The sequence below is a fragment of the Mobula hypostoma genome, chromosome 4 (assembly GCF_963921235.1).
Source record: "Mobula hypostoma chromosome 4, sMobHyp1.1, whole genome shotgun sequence".
Taxonomy (NCBI): Eukaryota; Metazoa; Chordata; class Chondrichthyes; order Myliobatiformes; family Myliobatidae; genus Mobula; species Mobula hypostoma.
The window spans coordinates 133,502,870-133,525,036 of record NC_086100.1 but is presented as its reverse complement, the minus strand read 5'-3'; the positions used below and the strand labels follow the sequence as shown (position 1 = coordinate 133,525,036).

Sequence of the window (22,167 nt, the reverse complement as noted above, 5' to 3'; positions counted from 1 at the left end):
AACTAGTAGAGTGGATAGGGGAGAACCAGTGGATGTGGTATATTTGGATTTTCAAAAGGCTTTTGACAAGGTCCCACATAGGAGATTAGTGTGCAAACTAAAAGCACACGGTATTGGGGGTAAGGTATTGGTGTGGGTGGAGAATTGGTTAGCAGACAGGAAACAAAGAGTGGGAATAAACGGGACCTTTTCAGAATGGCAGGCGGTGACTAGTGGGGTACCTCAAGGCTCAGTGCTGGGACCCCAGTTGTTTACAATATATATTAATGACTTGGATGAGGGAATTAAATGCAGCATCTCCAAGTTTGCGGATGACACGAAGCTGGGTAGCACTGTTAGCTGTGAGGAGGATGCTAAGAGGATGCAGGGTGACTTGGATAGGTTGGGTGAGTGGGCAAATTCATGGCAGATGCAATTTAATGTGGATAAATGTGAAGTTATCCACTTTGGTGGCAAAAATAGGAAAACAGATTATTATCTGAATGGTGGCCGATTAGGAAAAGGGGAGGTGCAACGAGACCTGGGTGTCCTTATACACCAGTCATTGAAAGTGGGCATGCAGGTACAGCAGGCGGTGAAAAAGGCAAATGGTATGCTGGCATTTATAGCGAGAGGATTCGAGTACAGGAGCAGGGAGGTACTACTGCAGTTGTACAAGGCCTTGGTGAGACCACACCTGGAGTATTGTGTGCAGTTTTGGTCCCCTAATCTGAGGAAAGACATCCTTGCCTTAGAGGGAGTACAAAGAAGGTTCACCAAATTGATTCCTGGAATGGCAGGACTTTCATATGAAGAAAGACTGGATGAACTGGGCTTGTACTCGTTGGAATTTAGAAGATTGAGGGGGGATCTGATTGAAACATATAAGATCCTAAAGGGATTGGACAGGCTAGATGCAGGAAGATTGTTCCCGATGTTGGGGAAGTCCAGAACGAGGGGCCACAGTTTGAGGATAGAGGGGAAGCCTTTTAGGACCGAGATTAGGAAAAACCTCTTCACACAGAGAGTGGTGAATCTGTGGAATTCTCTGCCACAGGAAACAGTTGAGGCCAGTTCATTGGCTATATTTAAGAGGGAGTTAGATATGGCCCTTGTGGCTACGGGGGTCAGGGGGTATGGAGGGAAGGCTGGGGCGGGGTTCTGAGTTGGCTGATCAGCCATGATCATAATAAATGGCTGTGCAGGCTCGAAGGGCCGAATGGCCTACTCCTGCACCTATTTTCTATGTTTCTATGTAAAGTAACATACATGGAGAAAATTACTCAGTTTTTTGATGCTATTGTTAAGTGGAAGCACATAGAATAGATGGTCAATGGATAAATTATTAGCTGCAACAAAGAAGTCGTTGCTGTTTTTCTGAATCTCACAGATTAGAAAAGCAAGGAATAGGGAGTGATGTCTCATTCAACTGGGTAATTGTTCAGAAAAACAGCAAGAAGAAAACTACAAGATGAAAGGAAAATGTAAAATTTTAAATACAAAGCTACAAGATTTTTTTCCTTAAAACCCTGCTAAACTTGTTTTGTTCAAGGAGTTTGTTGAACTGAATTGATACAGAACATGACAAGAATGAAACTTTAGTGATGAAACTACTTTTAAAATATTCCCTTTTGGTTCATTTGTCAGTAATTAATTAATTCATTACACAATACTAGAGTAAACTCAAATCGAGACTGGACAGTAACTACAAAATGTTAGAGCACCTGCTCTACTCCAGCTATAAAAAGAACCCAGCACTGTCTTTTCAATCTCAGTCTCTGGAATTACATCTATAAATATCTTCGCCTCTTCATATATAGCCCTTTAACTGTAGCTTATAACCAAACTTTAATAATCTTGAATCCTAATAATCTCTGGTTTGGTGTTAATTTTGGTCTGAATATATTATAGCAAGACATCTTGGGCATTTCTTTATAATCAGCTGTTACTGGGGTAAATCCATTAATTATGCTGTGCTATTATATCAGAATCATTTATCATCTATTTTGACAAACAGAACAGTTTGATTTGAATGCAACCATCACTCTGCATTAAGGACACAGCTTTAGCTACAGCCCCACTGATACCACTACCAGTCACTAGTTTTAAGTGGAACAAGTGTTTTATTGTTGTGAGTGATTTGTTCACATCCAAATCCACTCATACACTTCCATTGTTACTAACTCCAGATTCTTGTATGTAAACCTATTGCATATATTCAGTAGACTGTGGTTCACCTGGAGGTGGAATAAATCACTAGATTTTCTGGGAATGTTATGCCAAGCCATACCAGTTCTGTTGCCATTGTTCTAACATGCAAAAGCTGTGTCTCCTATCTATTTCATAAGGACTAACAGTTCCTTAAAATGCAGCTTTCACTTTAGGATTAAAATGCAATGATGTTTAATACAAACTGGAACACTTTTACATTATCTAGTTTTACTGTGTGTTCTCTAAAACTGCAGAAGCACTAATAAGATATTAGGAGGTATAAATTAACCCTCAATATAAGTATTTGCTGAGCTAAAATTAATTTATTAAAAGCTGATTACAACAATCATGTACAACAGAATATATACTTAGCCGGTGTGTTCTTAAAACACATTTGTCACACATTCTCATCTCTAACATTTATTTCTAAAATAAATATGATTACCAAGAAATTGAACTACATTAAATAACATTACAAACTGTATGGACTGTACATGCTGCAAATCTAGAAAGTTGACACTGGATTTTAAAAACTCTGTAATTATCTTTGCTTCAAAAATTAAAATGAAATTGAAGTTTTTTCTCTCTCATCGAACCTTGCTGCAAACAGCAAACTCCCTAAACAGAGTATATTTGAAATGTAATCCACCAGAAGTCTCTCAAATTCTGAAAGTGACTTCAAAATGTAGTTGCCCTATTGGACTCAGGAACAATTCTCTCTCTCAGCAACACGACAGCTTCTAAAGACCTTAAATATTGCAGAGAGATTAGTAGAATAACCCTTTCTGAGTTTGGATATTGCCATCCTTCTTCAACTATACATTTCTTGAAAAAAAATTAAAAGACAGAAATCAGATTTAAGCAATTACAAACATTAAGCAAAATAAAAGATCTGTCATCCCCAGAGGGACATCAGTTATCTTTTTATTGCTCTCAGCTCCCTTGGTGGGCTCAAAAGTTAAACAATTAAAATGGCATGAAACTGCCTTGCAAAGTTCAGCTGACTTCTCATTGACCTCATCCCCATGTGTCGCAATTCTATCTTTTATAAAACAAGTTCTCCAAATATAATGGATATAATTAGCAATTACACAACTTTAAGTTGGTCCAGAGTGGCCAAAATTCCATGATATTGGCATAATAAGCACATTGTTTATGGTACAGCATATAGTTCATCTTTCTGAGATGTGATGCTATAGAACTTTTTTTTGTTTTCAGCTTGGCAAGATTTAAGAAGCTTTTGCACAAAGGAGTTGTCAGTCTGAATAACAAACTTGTGTGACAATAGGACTTGTCTATTGCTGTCAAATGTGTTTTTTCAGCAGTTGTACCACATGTGCAATCTGAGATCCACCACGATATTTACAGCTGTTTATTTTGTAACCAATAGAATTGCTTACGCTCTTCAGTCATGCAGGGTTATACTGTCAATGTTTTGCTCTGATTTTGATATTTATTTTTGTTCTGTACCACACAACAACATGAGTTTAAAATAAAAGCTTTGGTGAGATAAAGAAAATAACTGGAAACATGTATAATATATAATATTAGCAGTTAACAATCACTGCTACTTTAAGGTTATACTGTTTTTAAAGAATGTATCATGAGACTAACTGCTATCTGTGACTGTATAGCATTGTCTGGTGTGGGAAGCTCCAGATAGTCTCTTGATCTCAATGGAGAAAACCACAATTAAAAAATGCTATATCGATGCTGTAAGCTTTTTTCCTACTATTTAATTAACTACTTTTATTATTAGTTCGAATACGCTATTCTGTCTTGTGTAACACAGGAAAACTGATCGCTATGTGTGATCCCTCCTGACTCAGATAATACATGAGCACAAGCAAGAGGTAAGCTTTGAGATTCAACTGAGGAGGAGACATGAGCCAAACAGAGCTTCCTCAACCTGTTAGATATCCTGGCAAGTAATTTATCAAAAGAACAGAAACAATGGAAGTTAGAGATAATGGTGTTTATTGATATTGAAAAACAAAACTAGAATGAATAAAAATAACACGAAGAATTCTGCAGATGCTGGAAATTCAAGCAAGAAAGGATATATGGCTATGATAGTGAGTCTGAGTCAAAATGTGGTCGAAAAGTTGAAGAGCCGAAGAAATTACAGATGGGGAGCAGTGAGAGATAGTTTCACTGAACTCCCGTCGACGAGAAGATTTAAACCTCTTCAGCGTAGGCATCACTGGAAGAGGCTTCACAGTAGTGAATTTAAAAATGAAAACACGAGGAATTCTGCAGATGCTGGAAATTCAAGCAACACACATCAAAGTTGCTGGTGAACGCAGCAGGCCAGGCAGCATCTCTAGGAAGAGGTACAGTCAACGTTTCGGGCCGAGACCCTTCGTCAGGACTAACTGAAAGAAGAGCTAGTAAGAGGTTTGAAAGTGGGAGGATGAGGGGGAGATCCAAAATGATAGGAGAAAACAGGAGGGGGAGGGATGGAGCCAAGAGCTGGACAGTTAATTGGCAAAAGGGATATGAGAGGATCATGGGACAGGAGGCCCAGGGAGAAAGGGGGAGAGGGGGAAAACCCAGAGGATGGGCAAGGGGTATAATGAGAGGGACAGAGGGAGGAAAAGGGGGGGGGGGAGAGAGAGAGAGAGAGAGAGAGAGAGAGAATATGAATGAGAATGCGAATGAGTGTATATAAATAAATAATGGATGGGGTACGAGGGGGAGGATCAGTTCTCCAACCTGATGGCATGAACATTGACTTCTCAAACTTCCGCTAATGCCCCACAAGAGGCATGGAGTCTAGAGGAGGCAGATGGAGATGCCATGATGCACGAGCCAGGAATGGAAAACGACATTGATGCCGATAAAGATTTGGAATCCTTCATGTCATGTGAACCTCATCTGAGAACTCAATCTGAATTAAATGGCCTGGTCAGAGACATGGGTTGTTAAAGGCAAAAGCAGAATTGTTGGGTTGAAGACTGCAAGGATGAAATCTGTCACAGGCACATAAAATTCCATGAAGAAGTTTAATATTTGAGACAGATGTTTTCCAGAATAACTGATGCCAAGACTAAGGAAGGCATTTTTGTTGGTCCACAAATGAAACAGGTCATTAATGACAGGCAATTTAACAAACTTCTACTGGGACTGGAGAAAATTGCATGGAAGGGATTCAAGGATGCTGTTGAAAATTTTCTTGGCCACTGCAGAGCTCCAAACTACGTGCAGCTGGTTTGACAACATGCTTCAGTATACAAAACTATGAAGTGCAACATGTCACTAAGATTCATTTTCTGCATTTCTGTTTAGACTACTTCCCTGCAAATCTTGGCACTGTCAGTGATGAGCATGGTGAAAAGGTTTCACCAGGACATGAAGAAACAGTTTAAGGGCAACTGGAATCCATCAATGCTGCCTGATTATAGTTGGACACTTATTGCACTATTATGCAAATAAATGCATTATATCAATAAAAGTTAATTTCTTGTTTCTCCAAATTCTTATGTGATACAAACAGTCTGAAATTATATTTGTGTTCAACTTCAAGCAGTGTATTATAACCACAAAAATTTCTGAGGAAGCAACAATTTCAAAAAAAAATTTCTGTCCAGTCATATTTTACAAACACATTACAACACATCCAGAAATAAAAATATTTGACTGCTATTTACACGCAATGAAGAGCAGAGTGAAATAACCTTTTGATACTTTCTTAATTAATGGAAAAATATTCAGCATATTGGAAGGATATGCTCAGTAAGGCATTGGATTATTGGTCAAACCCAAAATCACAGCTCGTGAGAAAGTCAACTCTGGAGAGCATGCAAAGCAGCAGAGTTATACCGAATCAAGTTAGAAATGTTTGATGGGCAATAACAGGAAACAGATGCAGTGAAGTGTGAGGCAGTTGGCTGAAGAGGTAAATACAGCAAAGATTGCTAAGATATTGCAAACACTGTGGATGACTACATGAGTGGCTTTGAAGAACCATCCAGCATACGTCAAAAAAAAGAGTATGATACAGATTGCTAGATGCACAACAAAAAGGGCATCAAAATTCCATGCAGTGACTACGGCAGAGACAGTAATCATTGGCATGCCTACTCATTTTAACAGGTGTTGAAAATTCAAATGAAGGCTGAGAATTTGCCCGGACTCCAGGGATCGTAATAGTTCCCTGATGAGGAACTATTATGATCATAGAAAACGTTTGCCAGGCCTGAATACAGCTACAATGTTCGTTGTACTGGAAGTAAAAATGAGGTCTGGCATGCAGAGCGCAATGAGAGGAGCACACATTTATAGTGTTTCAACACATCTTTTAAATCAGCACTGTACTAGGGAATCTCAGTGAAGGCTCTATGGGGTAAAGACTAAACCAAGCGATACTGTGGTCTTTGGAGAAGGAAAACCAGTCGAAGAAACATAACAATGTTGACAGCAAAACAGAAGCAACATACAGATAATTCTGGAAGAACTCAGCAGGCCAAGCAGAATCTACTGTATGGAAAAGAGTAAACAGTTCACATTTCAGGCTGAGTCCATTCATCAGCAAAACAGAAAATGATAAAAATACTGAGCTGGTCAGAAAATATTTGTGAAAGGGGTAATGTTTCAAGTTCAGGACTCTTTGTTACACCTGCTTGAGTGTTTTCAGCATTTTTATTTCAGATTTTCAATGTCTGCAGCTTTTTTCACGTTGAGATCCCTAGTCAGCATATGCAGGGAGAAAAAGCTGATTTTAATAGCCTCTGCACAAGTGTGCTCATTATTTCTTGGACTGATGCATTACAGAAGGCTAGATTATTGATATAATAGGCTGACTGTAATAGCTTGGCTTTTTTAGTGTGGCCACCTTCACCCAATTTCTACCTTTCTAGCAAAGTGATAATGTATAGAAACCAACCAACCAACTAGTCCTATGAGAACATTACAAAGTTGTCTGCTCTGGACTGCAACCCATGGTCAGTGAGCACCTCCTTGCTAACGTCATTTCCAGCAAAATGTCCATTGATTCCCAACAAATAGCCATTTTTTAAGATCTTGTTTACAATTAAAAAAAAAATCCACCATTTCTCCATCTTGGTGAAACAGATCTAGCCTGGTGCATGTCAAGAACTAAATGAGAATGAAACCTCCTTTTTTTAACTGGAGATTCAAAGATTCAAAAAACATTTATTAAAAAAATGTACAAATTATACAAACTTGAGATTTGTTTGATTACAGGTAGCCACAAAGCAAGAAACACGAAAGAGCCCAATTAAAGAAGAAAATAAAAAGATCAACACCCAATGTGCAAGAGAAAGGAAAAAAAAACACAAATCATGTAAACAATTGAAGTGAACAACAACCTTCCAAACCAAATTGAATCCTCAAATCTGAATCCTGGAGCAGCCAGGAACAGGCGCTCAAAGCCTTTCTTACCAGTTCATCATATTAGCAGGCCTGGAGCCGGGGCAGTCTACATAGCCTCAGCGCCAAGGAGAGGAGTGACCATCACAGACAGTGAGTGAAATTGTGTCTCACCTCTGATCCTGATACCCTGCCTTTTCAGTCTATCTGGGCTGGTATTTAAATTAACCAAACAATGGAATAGCGAAAGGGTCCAGTGTCCTGGAGAGAGGAGCGAACATCGCAGAGAATGAGAGAAGTCAGCTCTCACTACTGATCTGGATTGCCGTTTAAATTGTCTAAACAGCGGATTGTACCTTGCACTAGAATCCAGCTACTGTGAAGGACTCCGGGCCCAGATGACGACGCTCAGTGACTCACTCTGGGCCCAGATTTCGCTGCCCATATCTGCATATCTTGCATTTTACACAGTGTCTCATTCATTCTAGTCAGTGGGAATTTTCCTTGCCCCTGTGAAGGCAGCTTTTCACTCCCAGAGATGACAGCCAGCATGTTTGATTATGTTGTATTGTCACAGTTTGGATACTGTTATTCCTACACCTCTGATCAGCATGTTAGAGCGATTTTTGGTTTTATTACATTTACATTCAGCAAATGTCTTTGGCTATCAGTCTTCACATCTGAATATATATTGTGAATTTAATTTGAAGTGCAGCCCTGAGCAATGGGTTCCTAAAAGCTGTAAATCCCAGACCAGACAATGCTGATTAAATTCATTTGGATGTCTGTGGTGAGGATGCAAATGGGGAGGTGTGAGGTTTGTGTGTAGTTTCAAAGAAAGCATTGTTGATACATTGTAAATATGGATGGTCCTTTGATATTCTAAATTGAGCTCCACGTTGTCCCAGCCAGACTTTCCCACCAAAAGCATTTCTATATGATGCCTGCTGTATCTTGTTTAGTCGAATAAAGAAGTTGCTTCGTATCTACCAGTGCTTTTCTCCAGTGACTTACTCACGCAACAACACAGTGTACCCTGGATGCAGGTTCATCTCTGTAATTCAGGAACAGATTCGAAAGCAGATTCAGCCTCATGCTGTGCCTCCCTCCAGCTTATCGGAATTACTCTCTCCAGGGGCTGAATCATATCATTTGGTTTGTTAGTTGCAACAGCTTACTTGATCAGCAGATGAGATACTGAAATGTGCTCCTCAATGCTGATTAGCTTGAGCTCGGTATAATTTACCTGTCTATATCTTTGAGATGAGCTTAACTGAAACTATCTGCTACATATACGCCTTTGCCTAGACAATACAAATCATTAAACTGTATATGAACATCTTCACAAGTATTCTCTGTTACTGTGGCAATGCCCTACAGAATTAAACTGAGTCATCTTGGGTGGGTTGCAATTGCTGTACCTATATACAGTTCACCTTATGCATATTGGTGGACCTTTTTCAGTCCAATCATCATTTCTAATTTGTTGGTATTGAATTTCTGAATGTGTAAATCTCTGCTTGTAAGTGAGTATACTTATTTATTCAGTAAGCTATGGGTCGACATACTTGGTGAGTACATTTCTAACTCTTCTGGCTTCAGTCTCGTTGCCGTCTGTTCAGAAATTGTTAGGTTCTGCGAAGCGCAGAATCAAATATCGCTGTGATGATTGTATGCTCTAGTATCAATTGTTTGGTGACAATAAAGTAATAATAATAATAATAATAATAATAAGAAGAAAACAATGAAATGATGTGCTGCCGCCATCTGTTGCGGCACGTCATGACAGCGGTTTTAAAAAGCTCCGTTTACCATGTCCACACTGCAACAGATATTAGGCGTTTTCAGATTTATTCACCCTGGAGACTGTTTCCGAAAATCTCTGTTTTCGGGGGATGAAAACGTCGTTTTAGTGTGGACAGAGGGTCAAAACGTAGAGAAAAAGCTTCATATTCAAAATTATCTTGCGTAGTGTGGACGTAGCCTCAGTCTCCACCCAGCTAATGGGCTTCACCTGCCACTCGTTTCCAAATCACCTGGAGCCTTATCCCAGCTCTTATCCACAGCCCTCATTCATCCATTGAACCAGCAGCTTCAAACAGTTGCTTCTAGACCTCAGTTACCTTGTTGCCTGTTGCGTTTAATATTTGTTATCTCTTGTTTTGTGACCCTCTTGGTTTGCTATTTTGCAGTTTATTATTAAGGTTATCGTTCACTGCTGAATAATCTCCGCTGTTCTGCATTTGGGTCAAGCCTTCTCTACATTCTCTGATAGGAAATAGTTACAGTCTTTAGTCTAATTTGATTTCTGATTGTCACTGCTTTGCTCTTTTCCTTACAGTAGGGAAGCATGCCACTTGGCTAATCTAGCCCATAATATTGCTCAAATATCAATTCTATTGCTTTGTTTATTTCCCTGTAACTGATTATCCTTCACATGCTCATCAACTTCACATTTATTCTCCATCTACCTAAATAGACTTGAGGCCATGGGTGATGGCCAATTAACATACCAAACAGCAAACCTTTGGGATATGGCAGGAAAACAAAGCTTCTGGGGGATCCTACTTGAACACAGAAAAAATATGCAGTCTTTACATGGATAGCACCAAGGATCAGGATGAAACCCAGATCACCGAAGTTGTGAGGCAGTAACACTACCTACTATGCCACTTTGCCTGTTTCACATCTTTCAAATCAATAGAAACAAAAAAAAAAATCCCAGGAAAGTTGTAAAACGGACTGCAGACTCACATTCACCAACCTTCTGTTGAATATAGCAAAATATCCTAAGGCGCTTGGCAATGTCAAAACTTACCTCAGCACCTTTTCAACAACTGCATGTGCAAGTTATTTTCCCATCAGTGCTGATGTTTGATTTCTTCTATGGTTAAATGAGATAAATTCTCTGTACGTTCCTCTTACTGAGCTGAAACATATTGTGGAACAACTTCAAGTGGAAACAGCAATATCAATATGGTAATATATTCTCAATATTCATATTGCTGCAGGCAATGATAGAAATGCAGTACTTTATTGCTAGGTGATAAAAGGATTGGAAAATCAAATGCTCACTTCAGTGGCAGATTAGACATATTTAATGCTATCTATTAACTCTTTAAGGCAGGATAAGAAGGTTCCGTTTCCATAGTGACACAACCAGAAGAGACATACCTTACCAACCTTTTTTTGGAGTTCCATCCATGCCTGATTTGCATCTGTACTTAATTAACTGTGTAAATGGGTTATCATTTTATAAGCATGACAATGTTTCACAGCATTGGAGATCTTTTAAATTTGCACTCTGCATGCCATACTACCCATTGCCAATAGATAACTGTGTCTTTCCTCAACTCTAATGTCATATTTACCATTGGCTAAATAAAGCAACTTGATTATTGCACTAGATGTGCCAAGTTATACATTATGTTGCAGATCCAATTTGAATGAATAATTAGCAATTCATTAATGACTTTTAAGATTTTTATATTTCTATTGCCATCTATAAATCATAAAAGTATTTAAGAACCCAGTCACGTTAAGATGCAAAATAGGCAAAAGGATCAAAAGTCTCAATTTTGTGTGGGTACAACAAAGAAAATATTGCTGCTGCCATTTCTTTGTGAAATTGAAAATGACTGGGATTTCCCTGCAGGCACAATTTACAGTATAATTTAGTGAATTTACTGCTCAGATTCAGGCATCCATTAGAGCTGTATTGACACGAATTTAATAGTGATCTTACTCTAATGTATGTTACACAATTTCTACTTTCTGTTTTAGGCCTACATTTTTTATTAGAGTAGTGTCATTTATATTGCAAGACAAACTCTGCCCCCAGATTTCCAATTTCATTTTTACTTTTTTTAAAAATTCCCTTTGAGAAGGTTTTCAAAGTATCGTAGATTTCAAAATTTTAAAAAAAGTCAGCTTGTACTTCAATTTTTAGTTAAATTTTTGTAAAATATTTGGAAAGGCAACTAAAAAATATTTGTTTTCTGTCCTACCTTGCTCTTTGTGAGATTCTTTACTGTAATTGGCTCCTCCATTAATTGGATAACACAGCAATTGTCTGATGACAAAGATCACCTTGAATTTTTACATGACAGTAGCCAACATGGGAGAAGGGCATGTCCACTCCTCAGTGATGGCTTTATCTTTAGAGAACACTTTCTTTACAGATCAGTGGTGAGTGGTGCTCCTTTGTTAAAAACTGCAAGTACAGACTATTAACATTTTTAAAACCACTGAAGTACCTTAAAATGAACAAAAAGATGACAGTGGTTGCGAATAATGACAAAAATTGAATGCTTCTGAGTTGATTCACATAGTCCTACATGCAGGAAACGTAGTTACTCATATTGTTTCCAATTATGTCATTTCGATAATAGATTCTTATTTTGCTTTGTCAAATGCTTTGAACTATTTCATTACTCATAGTTAGAGATCCAAACTGATAAATTTATCACCAAAGAAATACTGTAATTTACAAAATTAAGTTTCAACACGAGCTGGTTGGACTATAATCTGCCTTAGATTCATTAGCAAACCCAAAAAAAAAATCCAAGGATTGGGAAAAGAAGTCCTTTGTTGAATAAAATGGGAAGAAAATACACTGGACTTTCATCTGAGTAATTTAGGAACAACGGTATTATTCGTGAAAATTAGGAATTTAGTCGATAGTTGTAAGAATTCTACAATGCTTCAGATAGTATTGAATATTCAGAAAAGGAAACTTATTAGCAATAAGTTGTTTGCTATAGCAATGCAATATACTGCAACAGCTGATCCAACTTGATTTTTTGTGGTTTCCACACTGACAAGCAATTCATATAAAGTACTTACTCGATCATGACCAGAACATCACAACTGCAAATACAAATGCTTTAAACAGGCGCCTAATGTTCTTGCCAGAAACACAAGAGCTGTTCCAGCTGCACTTTACCATTTTATGTCAATTCAAACATTTGTCAAAGGACACGAAGAGCTTAGTAAATAACAGTGATTCTGCTGATCTTGGATCTATTTCCATGTCAGTGGTTTGCCTGAATTTCTCTTCCTTTATGGAAAGCTTCAGGTGTAGAGCTAAACATGAACTGTTGAAATTAGGTCGTTACAATATGAATTAGCAATTAGAACTAATTCAGTTTGAATATTAGCAAAACCCAGGTTGGAGGTTGGATTGGGGATACTTTAATACTAAAATCGGCAAGTGAGTCTCTGGTTGACATAAAAATCTGGATTCAGACTCAACCAGCCTCCATTTTGTCCAGTTCCCTTTTTAATGGAAGCAGTACAGAAACGGGAAGAGATAGATTTCCACACCACTCAGTAGTTTCGTCTGGGCCATTAAAATAACATCTGTTCTGATATTTAATACCATTCTAAATTTAACACTGGCTAGACAGTATTCAGGAATCAGTAAATGCAGCAATCAAAGGATTGGGTGGTAAAAGACCCAGCCTTTTATCAAACAAATCTAATGTGTTATTATCACCTATCACTTGGTGATTGGACAAGTTTTCTGAGCTTTACAGTACTCCAAGATGCAAGGCCCTTCATTCAATGACTATTTGTTTTTATCCATGGCTCTCCTGGGCCTTCCTATTTCCTTTAAGGAAACTCTGCATTCTCTCTTCCCCTCCAAAGGCCTCTAGTCACACCTTGCTCTTCCACAGTCATTACTGGTCATGATCTCCATTAAAGGTCCCTGTGATGTCCCAAGAGATAGCTGCACCCTTATGATTGCTATTTCTCCTCTACTGTGGCTTCATGCTGAGGTCTTAGCCATTTATTCACCACCTAAGCTAAAGCTGTCAATCTGGCTGGCTTTTGAAGGAAATAACAACTTCTTCTCATCATAAGGCAGTGGAAGTAGCAGATGTATTGATACCCAAATGAGGCCACCTGATGCGGTTCATGTGTCCTAGAATACGTGGTCCAAAGACAAAGTGTTCCATCGCTTTGCTTTTGTTGCTACAGTTGCATGTGTAATTGATTTGAATTTTCACCAGTGTGAAGAATAGCCATAATTTCCTTAACAGTTCACATCTATTTTTAAGGTTCATAAGCTGCCTGGAAAATTTGGCCCTGGTCCTATTCCCCTGGGGTATTGATCAGGACTTTGCTGCTTTTCCTGTCCTTATATTTTTTTAAAAGAGGTGCATTGTTTGTGGTTTCCTTTATTTGTGTCACATCTTGCATGCCTTCTATCCTGTGTTCGCAAAGAAGGGATTAGTAAGGCAAATATTGCAGCGTCCCTTCTAATTTGATTATGTGTTGCTCCATTTGTTTTATGCCAATCGTCTCTCCTGACAACTTTCATACTTGTGACTTTTTCCACAGCCAAACAGATGAACACGCCTGCCGCTTCCCCCCGCCCCAGTCCTCACTTCACAGAAAAGTCAGCACCACTTTGTGGCAGAATAATGCTTCAAAGAGTTCCAGAACAAATAAACTCAAAGTTACTCTTGACTGCACAGCATCACTAGAGGTCATAACGGAAGGACTGCCATATCGTAATTGATGTGGCAAGATGAGAAAGAATAAATGGAATCCACCAACTTGTCTTGGCTAAGTTAAGTGAACTGAGTTGCATGATTTTTGTTACACTAACAATCTATTACTTTTTTTATTAATGATCACACAGATGCCAGTAATTGTAAGTGAAGAGACTGCTTTTGTTTAAATGAAGCTAATACCTGGAAAGTCACTTACTATGCATATACAGTATATAATGATACATGTGCATCATTGCAGAGTTGAAGAGAGCTCACATTTAATATTATGAAAATATTTCTCAGTCATAAGTATCAAAGCAAGACTAACCAGGGTGTTCCCTAATATGAATAAAAGCATATCAGATGCAATGTCTACTACTAGCATGGAAACTGAATGCATTATTTATTATTAAGCTCTTGGCAGCAGGGATGGATGGAAGCAGAGCAGAATTACTCAGATGTCTGCAGTCTCCTCTTAATTACCCATTTCCAACATTTTTCTCAAATTCAACAGGCTAGCTTTCAATACCTCAGAAACCCGTACCACAAAAGATACAGACGCATTCATATCCTCTTTTTCTCCCCATACTTAAGATTTTTTACGTCCGACATTCTGAAGAGCTGTAATAAAGCCTGTGACTGGATATGTTTGTTTTATCTTTTGAAGTATTTTGAAACCAGACAATTTATTCAATAGAGTATACATTAATAAATCATTATATGTGGAGCTATCAACTTTTAACTTGAGATGCGAAACTAAGGCCCTATCTAACCTCTTAAAATGAACTGCAAGAAGTTCCATCGCTCCATTCAAAATAAAGGAGGGGATTTTTTCTTAGAGTCCTGGCCAATATTTATCTCTTAATGATCACTGAAACAGATTATATGGCCATCCAACTAACTACATTCTGAGGATCTGTATATGTATACAGATTGATTTATCCAAATTTTTATAATGTAACAGTGATCATCCATCAGAATTAACTTGGCTTTGTGTGGGGTGCTTAAGAATGTCTAGATATCATGATAGCTATTACATAAATGTAAGTTGATTCTTTCTCCATTTGATAAAAAGAGAATGAGAATATCTACTCCAGAAAAAATATATAATTAAATTATTTTGCAAGCAGGCAATACTGACTTTGAAGTGCATCGCCAGTGATAAATAAGAGCTACAGATGTCAGAGCATCATGCGGTTTGGGTACCAATGATAAAAGTAACTAATCAGAATCACAGCAACCAACTGGGCAGAAACTGATAGCACTTCATTTCAAATAGGAAATTTTCTGAGATTCTTAAGGACTGCTAGAGCCTTGGCACAAAAGGATAAAACACTGGTAAACAGTTGAGGCATACTAGACGATAACATATAGATGCAGAATTAGGCCATTTGGCCCATCAAGTCATCTCCGCCATTTCATCATGGCTGATCCAATTTTCCTCTCAGCTGCAATATCCTACCTTCTCTTGTATCCCTTCATGCTCTGACCAATCAAGAATCATCAACCTCTACCTTAAATGTACATAATGACTTGGCCTCTACAGCTGCCTATGGCAAAGAATTCCACAGATTCGCCATTCTCTGGCTAAAGAAATTCCTCCTTATCTCTGTTCTGAAAGGGTGACTCTCTATTCGGAGGCTGTTTTCTCTGGCCTTAGACTCTCCCACCACAGCAAACATTCGCTCCACATCCACCCTATGAAGGCTTTTCACTATTCGACAGGTTTCAATGAGGACACCCCTCAGTCTTCCGATTTCTAGTGAATAAAGGCCAAGAGCCATCAGATGCTCTTTTCATGAAAGGCCAGTTACTTTGTCCTATCCACAGATATAACACTATGAACACTGCAGCAATCAGCTTCAGATTTCAGTAAATCACTAATTCCATCTGGACAGGTGTGAGCATGCTGCTGACTAAGTTGCTTCCAAGCATTAAATAAATAATTTTAAAAAAGGTAAAATGCTGTTCTTCCAAACTACCCAGCAGAAATATTGATTACCATTCTTTTAATAGTCTTTTATTTTGTATTACAGTTATTTAAATAAAATGAATGTACCCACAGAGAAGATTACAACACTTTTAACTCTTTTCCTGTACTACACTGGATTCCAAATCTGTACATGTATTGTTTGTGCAGCAATTTAAGATGGCTGATGAGGTATTTACGATAAACTTCAAGCATTAATTCCCCTGTAGAAGGAAAATTATCAAAATGGAATGATCCCTGTCAATTTTAGTACCTTTCAGGAATGAAACACCAGTTACAACAAAGATTACTTTGGGCATGGCATTTCCAGCAACCTTTTATGATACATACCATCATCTGCATCTGTTGCTTTAATGGTTAGAATGCTTGCTCCAGAAGGAAGATTTTCCACCACAGATGTACTATAAGATGAAGGGTTGAAAATAGGTGGATTGTCATTCACATCCAGCACATTGAAGTAAACTCTCACTATGCTGAATTGCCCACCACCATCTTCTGCCTGGATAGTAAGAATATAATATGGTTGCTTCTCATAATCCAGGGTTTGAGTTAGATTAAAAACACCAGTCACAGAGTTGAGGAAAAATATTCCATCTTCATCATCCTCTTCTACCAGGTACGTGATTTCTCCATTAACACCAGAATCTGCATCACTCGCCAGTATGGCTGCCACAATAGATCCTACAATTTAAATAAATAATACACTTAATAATTCCACAGGAATATTTAAAAAAAATTATCTTGTCTCTTTATTGATAAGCAAAATATTTTTCTATTTGTTTTCTATTTTTAACTATTTCCTTATTTTCCTTTTGCAAAGGAAATCAACTGCTTTAGTTTCATGAGCAAATTTATTTCAATGTATACTCTTTTAGTTGCTCTGCTTTCAACAATTTTCATCTATGCAGTTTATGAAGTATTAAAATGAAATTACACAAATCTAAAATATTATGGGGTACCTTAATTAAAATAACTAATTTGCTCAATTTCTTAACTGCATTTGTCAAGTTGTTTTAAAAGTATAATATTATAAAAGTGATAGCATCTGGGTAATAACAACCTTCAGTTTATACCAGAAGGTCCACTTAATAAAATTCTGAAAATTTCAACTGAATGGTAATCAGCTGGAAATGTTATTATAAGATAATTAACTAATTGGGAGGCCGTTTATTAGAACATACAATAGAACAATACAACACAGTACAGGCCCTTTGGCTCATGAAGTTGTGCCAGCCTTTTAACTTACTCCAAGATCAATCTAATGCTTCCCTCCCACATGGACCTCCATTTTTATTTCATATTTATTACTTTTATTATCAATTTGTCCACAAGCTCAGCTGACAGTATAACTCAGGCTGCTGACAGAGAAGGCAGACATCGATTAGCTTCGATTAACATACAAAATTCTTTACCTTTGACCGCTTATATTGTAGAGATGCAATTAACAATTAAGTATTAAGGGATTGGACGGGCTAGATACAGGAAGATTGTTCCCGATGTTGGGGAAGTCCAGAACGAGGGGCCACAGTTTGAGGATAAAGGGGAAGCCTTTTAGGACTGAGATTAGGAAAAACTTCTTCACACAGAGAGTGGTGAATCTGTGGAATTCTCTGCCACAGGAAACAGTTGAGGCCAGTTCATTAGCTATATTTAAGAGGGAGTTAGATATGGCCCTTGTGACTAAAGGGATCGGGGGTACGGAGGGAAGGCTGGTACAGGGTTTTGAGTTGGATGATCAGCCATGATCATACTGAATAGCAGTGCAGGCTCGAAGGGCCGAATGGCCTACTCCTGCACCTATTTTCCTATTTTCTATTAACTCAGGGCAAAACACACAAAATGCTGGAGTGACTCAGCAGCTCAGGCAGCATTTATGGAAATGAATATGTCCTGATGAAGGGTCTCGGCCCGAAATGTTGACTTTTTCCATAGGTGCTCTCTAACCTACTGAGTTCCTCCAGCATTTTGTGTGATTTGCCTTGGATTCCCAGCATCTGCAGATTTTCTTGTGTTTGGAATGTTAATGCAGGATCATGATCTGAGATGACTGATAGTAGGTTCAACATGACACAACAATAAAATTGTCTAGTTCATAATGTACACTTAAGTATCTATTGGTTAACATGTTCTCACAACAGAGCAGAAGCAAGATTTATTTGTAATCAGTAAAAGGGATTATAGAAATTGCCTCTAGAACATGCCTAATAGACTAATTGGCAATTTGTTGACAATTGTTTTATTAAGAAGTAGTCTTACCTGGTGGAGTATCTTCTGGAATGTCAAATGAATACACATTCTTGGAAAATTTGGGGGCATGGTCATTAATGTCACTGACAGCAATGTTGATTTGCATATCTGAGAATTGCAGCCCATCATCAGCTCGAACCAATAAGGAATATTTGGAACGGCGTTCTCGGTCTAAACGTTTAGTAGCTAGAAGATCTCCGGACTCTGGATCGACTCGAAAACTGTTATCTGCTCCACTAATAATGGCATATGTCACCAGCGCATTTGGACCCTAAGGAAAAAGAAGTTCACATATATTAAAAATCAGTAACAAATAATTTTGTAATCTTGATAGATTTTAATTTTCTGGTTATATTTCAAAGTTCCTTTCTGTGCTTAAAAACAAAAATAGATGTTTTACAAATTGTATACAAAATGCTTTGCGTATTTACTCTATAAATTGACTTTTATTTCCTCTTTTAAGGAAGAAATATTTCTGCTGATGCCAGAAGGTACTGGTGCTATAATCAAATGTGTTAGTTCTATTCTATCAGATTATTATTACTGCTGCAACAACTGCAAAAGAGGACTTTATTGAAAATGAACTGTTTGATATGTTTTTGATAAATTCTGTCTTGGCTCAAACTCACCCCAGTTGTAGTGGTGTCACAGGCAATGGCAACTTTACAGAAATAAAACTAACTGGATGCCAGAGCTGTAAATATTTCAATGGTGCATTTAATTCTCCATCTGGAGTTGGGAAAGGATTGTGATGAATAATTGTTTGTCCCACTCCCATTGTGGAGGAGGCGACGTAGCATCCACACCAGGACCATGAAGGATTCCACCCACCCTGCTCATGGACTGTTTGCCCCACTCCCATCGGGGAGGAGGCGACGTAGCATCCACACCAGGACCACCAGACTGAAAGACAGTTACTTTCCCCAAGCAATGAGGCTGATCAACACCTTCACCCACTAACCCACCCCTCCATATCCCCAACCACCACCACTTTATCATTTCCTGTCAGAGTCACCTTCTGTACTGACACTCCTGTGCCCAGTGTCGCTTTATGGACATACAATCGATCTGTGTATATAAACTATCTTATGTATTTATATTTATTTTGATTTATTATTATTATTATTGTGTTCTTCATCCTATTGTGTTGCTTTTGTTCTGCTTCAGACACGGAGTAACAATTATTTTGTTCTCCTTTACACTTGTGTACTGGAAATAGACATTAAACAGTCTTGAATCTTGAATACAATTTGGTATTGCCTGTAACAACGTCCTGCTGGAAGAAAAAACTTACTTATCCCAGATCATAAATGACGATATAGATAAGTTCTATGACAAGCTTGAACAAACAAAGAATGGATGCAAATCTCAAGATATTGTTATTGTCATGGGAGATCTAAATGCTAAAGTAGGACAAGGCGCTGATGGAAATATCACAGGAAAATTTGGACTTGGGGAAAGAAATGAAGGAGGCGAGAAATGGGTAGAATGGTGCAAGATGAATAATCAGGTCATTATGAATATCTACTTCAAAAACCATTCAAGACGCTTATGAACCTGGAAAAGTCCAGATGATAACACCAAAAATCAAATTGACTTTATTACTATAAACCAAAGATTTAGAAACTCAGTGACTCAATGCAAAACATAGCCAGGTGCAGACTGTAATAGTGACCATAACCCATATGTCAAGAAGGAAGTCTGAGAATCGGAGCTGGAGTGCAGAGGAAGTCATTTTTGAATTTTTCGGTTTTTTTTTCCCATTGGCGTTCAGAAAGGCGGGACTGCGCAGGCGTGTGACGTCGGGCAGTGAAGCGTGGAAGATTTAAAAGGACAGAAATCCTGCTTCGGGTTTAATTTGAAGAAGGAAGTCTGAGAATCGGAGCGGGAGGGCGGAGGAAGCCATTCTTGAATTTTTCAGTTTCTTTTTCCATTGGCGTTCAGAGAGGCAGGACTGCACAGGCGTGTGACGTCGAGCAGTGAAGCGTGGAAGATTTAAAAGGAACAGAGCCTCATACAGCGGGCAGCGTAGTTTGCGGGTGGCGGAGTGAGCCGGAAGCAGAGTGAAGGCTTAAGGGCTTCGGCTCAACGGGCTTAGGCGGAAACCGGCGAGGCAAAGAGGGTTTGGTATTCATTTTCTGTTGTTATTTGAGGAGAGGGGCAGTATGAGTGTGAGGGCAGTTTGTTGTTCTCGGTGCCGGGTGTGGAAGGCCCTGGAGTCTCCAAGCCTCCCGGACGTCCACATCTGCGCCAGGTGCGCCGAGATGCAGCTCCTAAGGGACTGCGTTAGGGAACTGGAGCTGCAGCTCGATGACCTTCATCTGGTCAGGGAGAGTGAGGAGTTGATAGAGAGGAGTTACAGGCAGGTGGTCAGACCGGGGCCACGGGAGGCAGACAAGTGGGTCACGGTTAGGACGGGGAAGGGAAGAGTCACGTAATAGAGAGTACCCTGGTGGCTGTGCCCCTTGGTACTCCTGTTTGAGTACTGTTCCGGGGGGGGGCAGCTTACCTGGGGGAAGCGACAGTGGCCGTGCCTCCAGCACAGAGTCCGGCCCTGTAGCTCAGAAGGGTAAGGAAAGGAAAAGGAGGGCAGTTGTAATAGGGGACTCGATAGTAAGGGGGTCAGATAGGCGATTCTGTAGACGCAGTCCAGAGACCCAGATGGTAGTTTGCCTCCCTGGTGCCAGGGTCCGGGATATTTCTGATCGTGTCCAAGATATCCTGAAGTGGGAGGGTGAGGTGCCAGAGGTCGCGGTACATAAAGGTACCAATGACATAGGTAGGAAAAGGGAAGAGGTCCTGAAAGGAGAATATAGGGAGTTAGGAAGGGAGTTGATAAAAAGGACTGCAAAGGTAGTGATCTCGGGATTACTGCCTGTGCCACACGACAGTGAGAGTAGGAATGCAATGAGGTGGAGGACAAATGCATGGCTGAGGGATTGGAGCAGGGGGCAGGGATTAAATTTTTTTAGATTGGAGCAGGTGTGACCTGTACAAAAAGGACGGGTTACACTTGAATCCTAGGGGGACCAATATCCTGGCGGGGAGATTTGCGAGGGCTACTGAGGTGACTTTAAACTAGAATGGTTGGGGGATGGGAATCAAATTAAAGAGACTAGGAGAGAGGAGGTTAGTTCACAACAGGGGGATGGGAACCAGTGCAGAGAGACAGAGGGCTGTAAAATGAGGGTAGAAGCAAAAAGTAGTAAGGTGAAAAGTAAAAGTGGCAGGCTGGCAAATCCAGGGCAAAAATCAAAAAGGGCTACTTTTCAACATAATTGTATAACGGCTAAGAGTGTTGTAAAAGAGAGCCTGAAGGCTTTGTGTGTGAATGCAAGGAGCATTCATAACAAAGTGGATGAATTAAAAGTGCAGATTGTTATTAACGAATATGATATAGTTGGGATCACAGAGACATGGCTCCAGGGTGACCAAGGTTGGGAGCTCAACATTCAGGGATATTCAATATTCAGGAGGGATAGACATGAAAGAAAAGGAGGTGGGGTAGCATTGCTGGTTAGAGAGGAGATTAATGCATTAGAAAGGAAGGACATTAGCCGGGAGGATGTGGAATCGATATGGGTAGAGCTGCATAACACTAAGGGGCAGAAAGCACTGGTGGGAGTTGTTTACAGGCCACCTAACAGTAGTAGTGAGGTTGGGGATGGTATTAAACAGGAAATTAGAAATGTGTGCAATAAAGGAACAGCAGTTATAATGAGTGACTTCAATCGACATATAGTTTGGGTGAACCAAATTGGTAAGGGGGCTGAGGAAGAGGATTTCCTGGAATGTATGCGGGATGATTTTTTGAACCAACATGTCGAGGAACCAACTAGAGAGCAGGCTATTCTAGACTGGGTATTGAGCAATGAGGAAGGGTTAATTAACAATCTTGTCGTGAGAGGC

At 39.2% G+C, this 22,167-nt stretch overlaps 1 protein-coding gene across 2 annotated transcripts in view; it reads right to left on the bottom strand.

The window, feature by feature from the left end:
- Window positions 1–22,167, bottom strand: part of fat4 (FAT atypical cadherin 4) — a 399,853-nt gene that overhangs the window by 164,765 nt on the left and 212,921 nt on the right. For both annotated transcript variants that reach the window (XM_063046545.1, XM_063046546.1), the window contains exons 4-5: window positions 18,268–18,529; window positions 16,342–16,692 (exon numbers count right to left, since the gene is read on the bottom strand). In XM_063046545.1, coding sequence (XP_062902615.1) covers window positions 16,342–16,692; window positions 18,268–18,529 — 613 coding nt within the window. The remainder of the gene's footprint in view (window positions 1–16,341; window positions 16,693–18,267; window positions 18,530–22,167) is intronic.